We start from the raw sequence: 12,337 nt of genomic DNA on the forward strand, positions 1-12,337 counted from the left end.
TTGTTGTAATTATTATTCATTGTGACTTATTTTACTGTGAAGACCCGTAGGGCCTAGGAAGAGAGCAAATATGTTCTCGGAGGCAGAGCAGAAGCAGAACGAGGTGGCCTGAGGACAGTATTATTCCTCTTACCCTGGGAACAGGCGAAGCTATAAAGTCATTTGTTTGGGTAGCCTGCAGCAAAATCAGGAATGTGCCGAGACTCGGTGTCTCTTAACCTCCCTGTCCTCCTCCTTAAGAATGTTTCTAGTTGGCCAAATGGAAGGGCAAGGCAGTAAACTAGATTTACAATTTTTCATTTTTTGAACAGTGCATCGAAGTACTTTATCGAGCAGCAGAATTAATTACGTTCGCTCGCCTCCTGCTCCCACATACAATACGGAGATTTTCTCCAGAGTCGTATTCCTTTCAAAAGCGTATTTTGTGCCGTGCTCTGTTCGGCGCCTATCCGGGAAACATGTGCAGCCGTTTGATAAATGTATTGCGGAAAACGCTCTTGAAGTGGCAGTCTGCCTGCAGCAGAGGAACAGCTCATGTGAAAAATGGCAAATAAGATGCGTGTAAGTAAATTTTGTTCATATAAGCTTGTCTCCAGCTTTAGTTCATGCCTGTAGCCTAATCCTCTCATCTAAAGCAGATGTTTGGTGCTGTTTGGGATCAGACCAGTGATCGTGGGGAAGAGCGTCAGGCCCAAAGATGCGGCAGGAGCGTGTCGAAAGTGGCTGTGGCGTCTTTGTTGCTCTGTGATTTCCCATCATAACAAGGTGCAGTTATGTTACAGCCTGGCAAACTGCAAATCTACCATAGATTCTTGCCTTGCAGAAATAAATAATTGCTTCTTGTACCGAGTTTTACACGCCGTAAGCTGAGCCTGTGCATAACCGATTTGCTTGCTCAAACATTGCTTTCCAACATGCTTTTGGAGAGTTTAATTGAACAGGAACTCTTCAAAACAGCAGAACTCGCAATGAGCCCTGATGTACAGATGAACAATTATTTCTTTAAATCTTGCAGGATTTTTTTTAGAATACTTTTAGCTGCACTGTATTTGCTGTGATGCTTTAGAATGTATTTGTCGTGATCTGGGGAATTGCTTATGTAGCTAGTCTGTGACGGTACCTGTGGAAAGGAGAGACTTTGGTGTTCAGATTTTTTTTTTTCCCCCTTCCCCTACACAGTAAGAAAGAAAGGTTGGCGGGGGGGGGGGAAGCCATAAAAAAAAAAAGAGATGAAAACCCTTATGATTCAGCCGTAGTGTGGGTTATGTGCGTCTTAAGTGATGGGGTCGGAAGCTTATCCCAGAATCCCTCCTGGTGGGAAAGACCTTCCTGCCCCCCGCAGTTGCTCAGAGCTGCCTCTTCTCCACACCCCCTCTCGGTCCCTGATTTATGGGATTTATCTGAAGCTTAGCAGTTATCTCCAGACTGAATTTCCAGCATTGCACCCGGAAGGAAACGCAGGCTGCCGGAGCTGTGGTTATACCTGCGCCAGCGCGGGGAGCATCCCGAGCCGGCCCTGGGCGGCGAGGAGCCGTGCACCTAACACGAGCGTGGCCAGCTGCAGTGCTCCCGGCTGCTCTTCCTAACGCTTCCCTCTTTTCCTTCCTCCTTTCATTCCCCTCTCCGTTGGCAGGGGAAGGGCTGGCCGCTGCAGCACCCAACTGCTCGCCGCAGGTGCGGGATCTGTGGGCTTTGGCTGGCAGCCGCATAGCAACACAGGCAAACGCGTCCCTCCCCTCGCTCCCGCCTGCGGGAATATCCTTGTAGCCGGAGGGGGGAGCAGGCGGGGGGGTCAGCAGCTTTACTGCGGCCCTGGGTTGGTCGAGGGTTATTTTTCCCCCGATGCTCCCCGAGAGCGAGGTGAACTGGACTGGCCAGAAGCAGAAGCCCTTGCGAAGAGCAGCCTTGGGTTTGTTCCTCTGCAGGAGGACAAGCAAAGCCAGGCTTTTGTCTCTAAGCTCGCCTTTACCGGAGGATGCGCTCAGCTGTCTCCTCTCTCTCGTGCAAGTTAAATGGTTAAAGCAGTTTTATTCCCTCCCTCCCTTCAATTAAAGCGCGGGCTGGAGCGCTCGCAGGGGACTGCAGCCGGCCCCGGGGCTGCTGAAGGCGAGTGCTTCCAGGGAGCTGAGGCGCCGACCTTGGTCCATAGCCCAGCGCACAAGCTTCCCGCAGGGATTCCTCGCAGGTCTTGGGCTGGGGAATCGGCTCTGTGGGCTCGGAACCGCCCGAGTCGGGAGCAACCCCCATGCAAACCTCCCCTGAGTGTTTTGCAGGCAGCAAGGCCTGGGCAGACGTTGGGCAAACACATGTGGAAGGACGGGACCGTTGCTGAGCCAGCTCAGGGCTGCGGTAGCTTTTCATGGATGACGCCTTGTTTTCGGGACCAGGACTAGTGAGGCTGAGGGAGATGTGCGGGATGAAGATGCCGGGGATGTTGCCGAAGGCAGCTCCAGAAAGCGCTTGGGCGCTTGAGTAACGGGGCTTGCAGGTGACTTGTAGATGATTGGGAGTTTGGGAGGGCGGAGGGGAGGCTCTCGCCAGGCAGCGTGGGGGTTTGCAGGACAAGCGCAGCCCCATGCCCCGTCCCTTCGTGCTGGGAGCATCCTCCCACTGCCTGCATCCTTGCTCCGCCAGGGATTTACGTGTTGGGATTGAAGGGTTTAAATATAGTTTTAATAAATGCTTTTAAAGCACCTCATTACTGTTTTGAGTGACTGACATTTCTGTCACTTGGGTTAAAACATGCCTGCGGAAAAGGCAGGAGAACGGGGGAGGATGATGCCGGGGTGGAGAAGGAAGGAGGTGAGCACTTGGGTGGAGGTAGCGCAGGATGCTCTTGCTGACGCTGCTGAGGTTCCCCCGCATCCCAAGGAGCCGGGCGGAGAGATTAGACGCCGCGTCCCGCAGCACCGGGGCTTCGGTGGCGATTAGGGGATGGCAGCCACGTGTTGCCTGTGACCCTTTCCTGTTCTGCACCGCATTGGGACGACTTAAATCGCCGTTTTTGATCTAGATTGAAACTAGCATGCGGGAAACAGTGATTTAAATCAGCAGTTTCACCTCCGTGTTGTGTTTTTGTGTTTTGTAGGTCTTTTGCAAATTGAAAGCTGATTCGCACATGCTGGTAATCATTAAGCTGTGTTGATTTGCCACTGAGTACAACTTTTACACTATCCATGGAAGTGTATTTCAATATTTACGTGACTTCTGAAAAAGACAAGGTTTTAATTTTTTATGAGTGAAAATAACCAATGATGCTCTTTTTAATGGATGGTTATTGAATTTTTATTTGTGATGTGTCAAATTGTGTAGGAGGTAAAATACAAAAAGAATGCATTGGCTTTTATTTTTATCTTGCACTAGCAGAGTACAACTCCTTAAATATGCTGGATACCTAAAGGAAAAAGTAATTTTCTCAAATTGAGTTTAGCATTTAAAAGGGCAAAGTCCACCAAGGAAGCATTTGCTGCTGTTATGAGTTGAACTGAATCACTTGGGTCACCAAGTCCTTCAAGGCTGTAGAGTTAGTAGGTCACTTGTGTGCTTACACCTGGTTCGTTGCAAAAGATTGAAAGACAAAAATGAGTTTTACAGCAGCCAACTGGTTTCTTAGCTTGGAATGAACTGGGCATTGAATGAAACTACTGGAATAAACTAAAATAGAAAGTTCCTATTCTTGGCCCCTCCAAATTAAGGGACTGTCCAACAGGCGCAGTGCAACCAGATGTGACTGGTTGATGCCTCCACCTATTGAGCAGCTTCCCTGTCTCTAACACTCTTTCAGCAAAAAAATGCTTTTCAAATATTTGTTTTACCCTTATAACTCTTCTCATAAATTTATCTTACATTGCCATGGTTCCAAAATTAGCTTTAAATCTTTAGTAAATGTACTTAATTTAAAAATCCATGCTTTACATGGTCTATTTTATTCAACCCATTTTAGGCCTCTCTTTGGCATTTTAGACTTCTAAGCATTCACTGCTAGTTTTAAGTAGCTGAAACTATTGTATGGCACTTTAGATCTGTGTTAACTCAAAGTCCTTCTGCTCAGTTGGACTCTGAGTTTTGCGGCCTTTTCAAAATGGGGTGGACACCGAGGTTAATGCATGTTTGCACCCAGGCTGCAGTCATGGGAGACCGTGGAACCACAGACTTGTTTTTAAATTCGGCCTTTGCTGTTGGCGATGTTGCGATTAAGTGAGAGTGTGCAAGTCGTGAGCCGTGGCGTGGCTTCATGGCCATTGCGATGATATTCTCCAGGGCTGCGCAGGGCACCAGAGACTACTGTAGAGCCCTAAACGGCTGTGGATTTGTTATGCGTGTTGGGTTTGGATACGTAGCAGAAGCTGTTGTACCCTTTAAACGAGACTGAGAGGCCTAAAGTTTGACCTTTTACCCTCCCTCTTTTTAAGAAGCAGTACTTCTCCCTTTTACCGTGAACTCTGGTTCGCTGTCAGTCCAGCTACAGAAAGCAGAAGTTCTTATCCGTGTGACTTCTTGCTTGTCAGACAAAACCTCGTCCTTATCGCTTGTAGAAGTTTCTTATCTAGCTCGGTGGTTGGTTTTGCCTTTCCTTCTGGGCGTTTGCAACTTGTTCGCAGCCTGCCAGTGTCCTGCTTTCATTTTCTTCCATGTCGTAGAAGGAGTTAGACCGGTGCCTTGGTTACGTTTGTGCAGAGCTGACACCATCATTCAGTGACCTGTTTGTGTTTCCTCTTAGACAGTCCATGGAGAGCTTCCTTCGTGCCCCGTGTCGTCTGTGAGCGCTAGTATCGCAGCTCGCTGCAGTGTCATCTGAAACCGCGGGAGCCGGCCGCAGCGATGGGGGACTCTCCCACCGATGCCGTGGATGGAGGCACAGACATGTGCAAAGACACGCAGACTGAACTGGCAGAGCGGGTGGCAGCCATCGAAGTGACTGGCCCGGACAGAAGTGACCAAAATGGTGAAGACACCACTGAGGAAAATGACACAGTTTTTTCTGATGATGTAAAAGACATCCAAAGAAACGGAGTCAGCAGTGACGTGGGAATGAGTGAACGCCTACCTTCCCAAGGGCCAGAAGATGCTCACTGGAGGCATGTTCCCAAGAGACCTCCCACTAGACCTGTCCTATCAAGTAGGAAGTTGTCTCTTCAGGAAAGACCAACAGGAAGTTATTTGGCTTCTAGCAACACTCCAGGTTATGGTCCATATGCCACAGGGCCATCGCCACGTATAATGAGGCGGCCAACGATAGAGTCGAATCGGGTCTCCATCTCGGATGCAGAGGTAGGCTTGTTCTCCACTGTAATTGTGGTGTTGAGGTAAGGCGAGTCTTGGTTGGTAATGGGAGTCTTTAGCCTTTTGAAGCTAGTAAATCTGAAAGCACTGGTTTTTCTAAGGGTAGGGGTGGGGAAATTCCTGAAAACAGTAGACACTTATAAGCTTATATGAGCTAGGAGTGGCTGGACACCTTTACATCCAACCCTGAAACCTCTGCTGGGTGTAGCCCAGGTCCTGATGCGTGGATCCTTCAGCCCTCGCCTGCCTGGCATCGGCTCAGTAAGACTCCCTGTTTCCTTAGACAGATTGTACAACCATGGCGCGCGTGTAGCCTGTAAGGCTGTTTGGAGAAAGGGCTGTGGACAAGTGGATTTGCTTTCTGTGTGCTCTTCAGGGGTTTAGCAGCCATGGCGGCTTTGCTGCTGGCGTTTTATGGATTTAAGCTTCTGGAGATAATGCATCTCCTATTGTGTTTTGCCATTATTAAAGCATGATTTAATTTTGTAAAGAGCTTAAATGCACTGGTGCTTCCTACTCTTGTCAGTGCCTTTTTTCTTTTTCTTTTTTTTTTTTCCTTTAAAGCATTTGTATGGGTTTGTAAAAGCAGTGGGAACTGAGGACCTTGACTTCCTTGCCCCCCCTTCCCTCCTTCAGAGGAGTTTCTCTGGGATGGCTGAAGGAGGTCCTGTCTTGGGGCTGCTGCCCCAGTACCAGACCTGGGTTCAGACCTGCCCCGGTGGTGTCATGTGCTGTTAGTTACCAAGTGTGACCTGGACCCAAACATCTGTGTGGCTTAGTGCTTCCCTCCTGAGAAGCACATGTTTTTCCCCCTTCTCAATGTGAGAGGAAGGATGCTGTGCAAATGATGCTCCAGGAATTCTTGCAAGTCTCTTTATCTGTGAGACGAGGTTGTGGCAGTCCTGCCTGATAGAGAAGATCTGCAGAAAACGACCTACAGAGATCGCAGCTGCCTTGACCGCAGCCATGTGCTTTAATGAGGGAGATGGAAAGGGAGAGGAGCCAGTTCTTGGAAAAGTACATGACTTGTATGCTGTCCGGCCCTGCAGTGCTCTGACTGTGCTGGGTGCAGGGCTTGTCCGGGATCTGTTTTGCAGTAGCTGCGGCAGCAGGTTGATTATAGCATGCTCCGGATTGCAAGGAAATGCAAAACTCAGTCCTCTGCAAAGGCTCACTCTGAAACGCAGACGCAGAGACCTCCGCTGCCCTGCTCCTGCTGCAGGCTCTTGTGACCATTAAAAAATGCGGCAGTGCATGTTGCTATAACTCTTTAGAGCCCTGCTCCACTGCAGAGACGCTTACCAAAGCTGCGTTCGTGGGAAGCCGCCATTCATATTAATGGGGAATTGCCGCAGTAGAAAGTGGGAGGAGAGGCCAGGCAAGACTGGTGCTTGGCTGGAGGTGGGAGGTGGTGCCGGCCCAGCGGGAGAGAGATTGAGAATGGTGCTTTTCCTTTACGGCTCTTAGGGCCAATATTGGTATCCTGTAAGAAACAGCAAAAGGACTGTGAAAATGCACACTTATTTATAAGATAAAGTAAGCCTTGTAAGAGTTACGGTGGCTCCATGGTGAGTTTTGGTCCCGCAGGGGATAAAATAATCCTGTGATGATGAATATGGTCGTGGTGTACCTAGCAGCAGCTGCTGTTGTGTTTTCTGGAGGCTGGTAAGTCACTCTGACAAAATCTACCCCATCAGTCATGGGATTGCTCCAGGTCTCTCTGCAAATGACTTTTTGAAGCACCTTTTCTAGGCAAGCGACCCATTTGTACTCGAGTCTGAGTCCTCATCTGTTTAAAGCCCTTCTAAAACTGCTCCTTTCTCCTTGCATTGAGCATCTGGCACCATCAGTCAGTCCCTCTCCGGTGGCAGCACATCCGTCGCTCCAGCTGGCAGTTGCTACCAGAGTAAGTTAGTCTTGCAAAAGCAAAGTTCATGAGCACTCATGCTTTATCAGTGGTACATGTGCCGGTGGCATCACTCGGAAACCAAGACGGATGGAACAGCTGCATATCCAAGTTTCCTGCATTTCATCCGTAGCGATCTAGAGTTGAATCTGCTTTCCCTCTCTGGTGATATCAGGAATTGCAGTTCACTGCTTTGCTGTCAGTGAGTCCTGGAGCTTTGATCTGGAGCAGTAATGGAGGAATGTGCTGTGGGGCGACTGGATGAGGGGATGTGACAGGTCTGACTTCCGCGGTTCTCCACTGAATTATGGATGTTCTGGTTCTCAGAGAGATGCTGCTGAGCTTTTTAATACCCCGGCAGGATTTACCTGGTGCCCAGAGTGGGTGGTGGATGGTGACACCCTGTTGCCATGTTAAGCACCTTGCCTCCACCCTTCAGGCCGACACCTGCCTTCTGCATGAGATTTTCTTTCTTCCATATTTGAGGAAGATTGACGGCATGGTGAGAAGAGAGGTTTTTCCATGGTGCTGGTGAAACCAGCTTCTGCTTTGCTGCATGGGCAGTGCACTGGTGCCCATGTGCATCAGGGAGAAGGGAGAGGCAGCATCTGAGAGCGTGTTCTGATGCTGATGGGGATCTTGTCATTGTGTTTGGAGCTTGTCTCACCTGAAAAGTTTGGGCTTTTATCCATGAAAGTATGCAGGTTCTGCTTGCTAAATGCTGCTTTTGAAAACACAGTGCTGGTCTCTTACTTTGCCATCTCCAGTCTTTTTAGGCAGCCAAGAAAAATGTCATTTGGAGAGTGGGTAGAAGAATAAAAGATGTCTTTCCAGACTTTCTCCCCAGACCTGCCAGCACGCTAAATTGCTTTATACTTTCTCTTCATTCTCCTGGCTGCCTGAGTTGTCCTTTCTGTCTTTCACACGTTCCCCTTCTCTCCCCTGCATCCACCCACTCCCTGGCAGCCCAGTCCCTCCATCCCTGCTGTCGGCATGGTCTCTCCGCCCTCTGGAATCACTGGTGAAGTTGTTCCAGCTCCCCGGCTTCCCACATCTTTATCATTGGGCCCTTCTTGTTTGTCCAGCTGATGTGAAGCGACTAGTGTCAGCAGCTAGGAGAGGTGATGCTTTGGGACTGGACTGATAGAGGTCTCATGCTCCTCAGGTCTCTCAGAACCGCCTGGTTTTCTTCACGAGGTCATGATTTCCTGGCCGTGTAGAAGGGGAAAACCATGTGGGACGAGGGCAGCCATGCGGACAGGTCTCCTGCCTGGCACTGGTGGGAGCCCTTCCCTTTCCAGCCCCAGGAGCCCCCTGCACTCGTATCTTCCAGAGATCTTCAGCGGTGCTCAAACCGGAGCTCTCCTGAAAAGATCAAAGATACTGTCTTGGGAAAACATCTCTTCAAAGAAGAACCCTCCACAGACATTGCTGATTTGTTTTCCTAGGATTAATTAACTTTTATTTAAAAGTTGCATTTCCAGCTCGTCTAAGACTCAGCCTGGGGTCAGGGTTGAGAGAAGGAGAAAGCCCAAAGCTGCAGCAGGGCTGGAGAGGGGCTGCATTTGCAGCAGAGCCCCCTAATTTGAGACTTGTGCGATCGTTGCCTGGAAGAACTGTCCCTGTCTGAGCCGGCGCTCGGGGTGGGGGGCCCCATGCTGTCGGGCCGACCCTGGGCGCTTCGCTCATCATTGGGCACGGCGAGCGCCGGTGCTCCTGCCGGCAGCCACCTACACCACTAGGCTTTTAATTTTGCACTTGTTTGGGGGTGTTTTTTAAAAACCTGTTTTTTTTTTTCTTACCTCTGTGAGCTGCTTACTTTGTGTCCTCCTCTCTGCTGTGACTTTCTCCTGCCCACAGCTCCAAATTTATATTCCCTGCTGCCCCTAATGCCCCTTCCCTGCCTTTTACTTTCATATATTTATTTTAGAGCTGACTTTCAACCACCTCTTTCTTCATTAATGGCTTTTAGTTCCTAGCTTTCTTTCACATGTTGTCCTTCAAAGTGTATCTCCAAATTGATGAGACTCATAATTATTTTCAGATTGGTGAATCTGGCTCCTTTTAAGGGCCAGAATTTTTCCAGTAAATATATACATGGCCAGCCCGATTTCTTTCTTCTTTCCCCCTCGTCCCCCCCCCTTTGGAAATGCCTTACTTAGGGAGGGAGCCAGAGCCCATTTCCAGTCCCTGAGCCCCCGCGGGTGGCACAGGCGGGTGGCACAATTTCTCAAGGTTTCTGTTGCAGAGTGGTATCAGCAGTGGGTTTATGGAGCTGGCTCTGGGCTTTGTTGCGCCATGGCTTTGCGATTTCTGATCAATTTTTGTGGTTTTGGTGGCACGGATTTCTCCCCCTTCTGAGTAGCACCTCATGCACCCCAGCAGACGGGGCACCTTGTTTCCAGGCTGGAGCAGTTGCCGTACGCTGCAGCGGACCCAGCAGCCTCGTCCGCTGACAGCTTTTCATTAAAGGATCTCATTAAGGTTCTCAGCTCCGCGTTTATCAGCAGCGGCAAATACATTGCGATGAAAGCGAGAGGGTTTGACAATGTTATCTTTGAGAAACACTTGGCCCAGAGATAGGTGTTTCTCTCCGATAAAGCAATAGTATAATTATCCCACTTCTTGCAGGAGAAGCAAATAATAATGTAACAAGTCTGGCAGGTGCTGCTGGGGCTGTGAAATACAGTCTCTCTGCAAGGAAGGGGAGGGAAAAAAAAGAAAGGATAAAAAGCACATATAATCTAGTTTGATTTTGGTTGTGTTGACCTCGAGTGCTTGAAGCATCACGAAATCTCGGCTCGTCATGCTTTTCACCCGTAGCTGTTTGAACGGAGAGCAACGTGGGTGTGAATCAGGCGGGGGAAGCCAAGCTACAAAAAAGAAAATTGGACTGACCGAGGCGGTGCCGCAGACCTGGAGCCCGTGGGGCCGCCTTGCCCCGGCATCGCCCTCCCTCGGGCCTGTCCTTGGTGTTCCCATCCCCATTTTTATCCGTTTCCTTCGTATTGCCACAACCTGCCCTCCCCTGGCCATACGGTACGATGGTGTTGCATGGAAAAAACGTCCCCAAAGACAGTGTCCTGGCATCCCGTGCGATTTATTCAGCTGAGGGGAAAGGGCTCGCGGGGCCGCTCTCGGGTGAGCGGTGTGATGAGGGATAAGCGCACACCTCAGCGAGGGCGAGCGTCGCTGGGCAGCATCTCCCTCACCTGCGAGGATGGAAGGGCCTGCGTGGGCCTCCTGATGGGTTAACTAAGAAAAGCCTGGGAAAAAATCGTTGGGAAAAGGTGGCATCTTCTAGCCAGCGATGAGAGGCACCGTGGGAGGGTAGCAGAGCCGGAGGTGTCGCTGCGCCAGACACGCAGAGCAGCCCCAGGCTCTCCTTGGTTGCGCTAAATAGAAACGCTCTGTAGGAGGATTTGCCCAGCTGGGTGCGTTATGTCCCCCGAGGAGGACTCTGCTCCCGCAGGAGGGGGGCAAGAATGCCGTCGTGCCCCCGTGGACAGTGCGCGCGAGGAGCAGCAGCTAACGACACGCTCTCGGGACGCCTGCCGGACGCACAGACCACGAAGCCGGCTGCCCTGCCATAGCGGCTGTCTTGGCTCCTGCCGCTCTCCCGAGAGCTTCCCCGTCTCTGCGGGCGATGCTGTGCTCGCACAGGGCCCGGCGAGGGGCGCGTGGATGCGGGACAGGAGCCAGCGCCAGAAACCGTTCCTGCCTCATTTGCAAAATTTACTGCGATGCAAAGCGCAGCCTGCGGTGGGGAGGCGGATCTGCTGCCGTGGCGTTTTCACGGGGAATTTGTCCTCCCTGTGTCCATAACCTGGGTTTTCCTATGCTTGCATGCTCCCTGCTCCTTCGGGGGAGGATCGCAGGTTTTTTCCTTTCCTTGTTTCCTCGCTGCTGTTTTGCAGAGCCGGCAGGGATACGCGCTGTGCGAGGCTGCCCGGGGTCCGGCCGGGGAAAGGCTGGGCAGCAGGTTTAAAGATGCACTTAACCATAAAGTTAAACTTGTGTATGTGCTTTGCAGGCTTGAAACCAAAGGGTCTCTGCACCTCTCCAGTTCCCCGTGCCCCTGGTGAAATTTGCACAGTTCGAAGATGAAGTAAAGAGAATAGTTGCTTATATACATGCATGGTATTGCACTAGAATTTCTCTGTATTTTTTACTTGCTTTCTTGATAATGAAAAAATAAGGCATTAAAATCTAGTCCTGTTTTATAAAATTCAGTGAGGTTTTTCTTCTCCAACCATTGTGATGGTCTTATGCTTTACAGTTTCTTTTGCTGGGTCACAGTCTTTCCTTCTGTTGCTCCCAGTGCTGATGGATGGGTTTGTGCCTTTGGAAGGATATTATACGCTGTGCTCGCAGCAGAGTTAATATGCTGCTGTGGCTACATTACTCACCGCTGGCTCTTTCTCCCTGTCAGGGCAGTGGAAAAAAACTTCCTTCGCTGGGAACAAGATCAAGATTTAAATCATTCCTTGTATTCCTGACAAGCCAGTGCTTGCAAGCTGAAGTCATAAATTCCCGGTTCCTTTATTCTCCTGCACGGTGATGGCTCACGTTGGAGGCATTTTCAGGTCCGTGGCGGGGGAAGCGCCAAAGTCATCTCCCGTGTCGGTGCTCTAATACGCCCTGCAGCGCAGCAGCGTCGCTTGTAAGGGGGATGCTGCGAGGCTGGGGCTCTAGCACCCCCTCTGAAAAACGCTCTTGATAACGGGCTGAATGCACATGGCACCTCTTCGCTGCCCTGTCCCTGTTTCCATTGGTTGCAGCGGCATTTTGGGGTTTGCGGAAAGTCTAATCCACCTGTGCAAGTGTTTCCTATCGGCTCTGTTCCTAAAGAAGTGCCCGGTCTAGGGCTCGGGGGGAACTATTGGGTTTAAAAAGCCTCGTCTGGGGCCGGGTGCCCGGCGCGAGGCTGAGGCTGCGTCCCCGGCTCCGCTCGCGAGCTGCCCCCCTCCCTCATCCCGCCGCGTTTGGGGCTCCCCCTCGCCTGCAGCGCAGTGAAACGCCGTTTGCTAAACCAGGAGCAAACCGCTTTAGCCGGTCCGAGACCGCGGGGGGTTTTGGCCTGGAAGAGGCGCTGGGATTGCTTGGCGAGGAGCCCGGGAGTCTCCAGCAGGGAGCCAGGGGGCTGGA

At 50.8% G+C, this 12,337-nt stretch overlaps 1 protein-coding gene across 1 annotated transcript in view; it reads left to right on the forward strand.

The window, feature by feature from the left end:
• CAMKK1 (calcium/calmodulin dependent protein kinase kinase 1) overlaps window positions 1-12,337 on the forward strand; it is an 88,961-nt gene that overhangs the window by 33,233 nt on the left and 43,391 nt on the right. Inside the window, exon 2 of the mRNA XM_067309427.1 lies at window positions 4,721-5,271. Within this exon, the coding sequence (XP_067165528.1) occupies window positions 4,822-5,271 (450 nt within the window). The 5' untranslated portion in view covers window positions 4,721-4,821. The remainder of the gene's footprint in view (window positions 1-4,720; window positions 5,272-12,337) is intronic.

This window comes from Apteryx mantelli, chromosome 22, assembly GCF_036417845.1.
Source record: "Apteryx mantelli isolate bAptMan1 chromosome 22, bAptMan1.hap1, whole genome shotgun sequence".
Lineage (NCBI taxonomy): Eukaryota > Metazoa > Chordata > Aves > Apterygiformes > Apterygidae > Apteryx > Apteryx mantelli.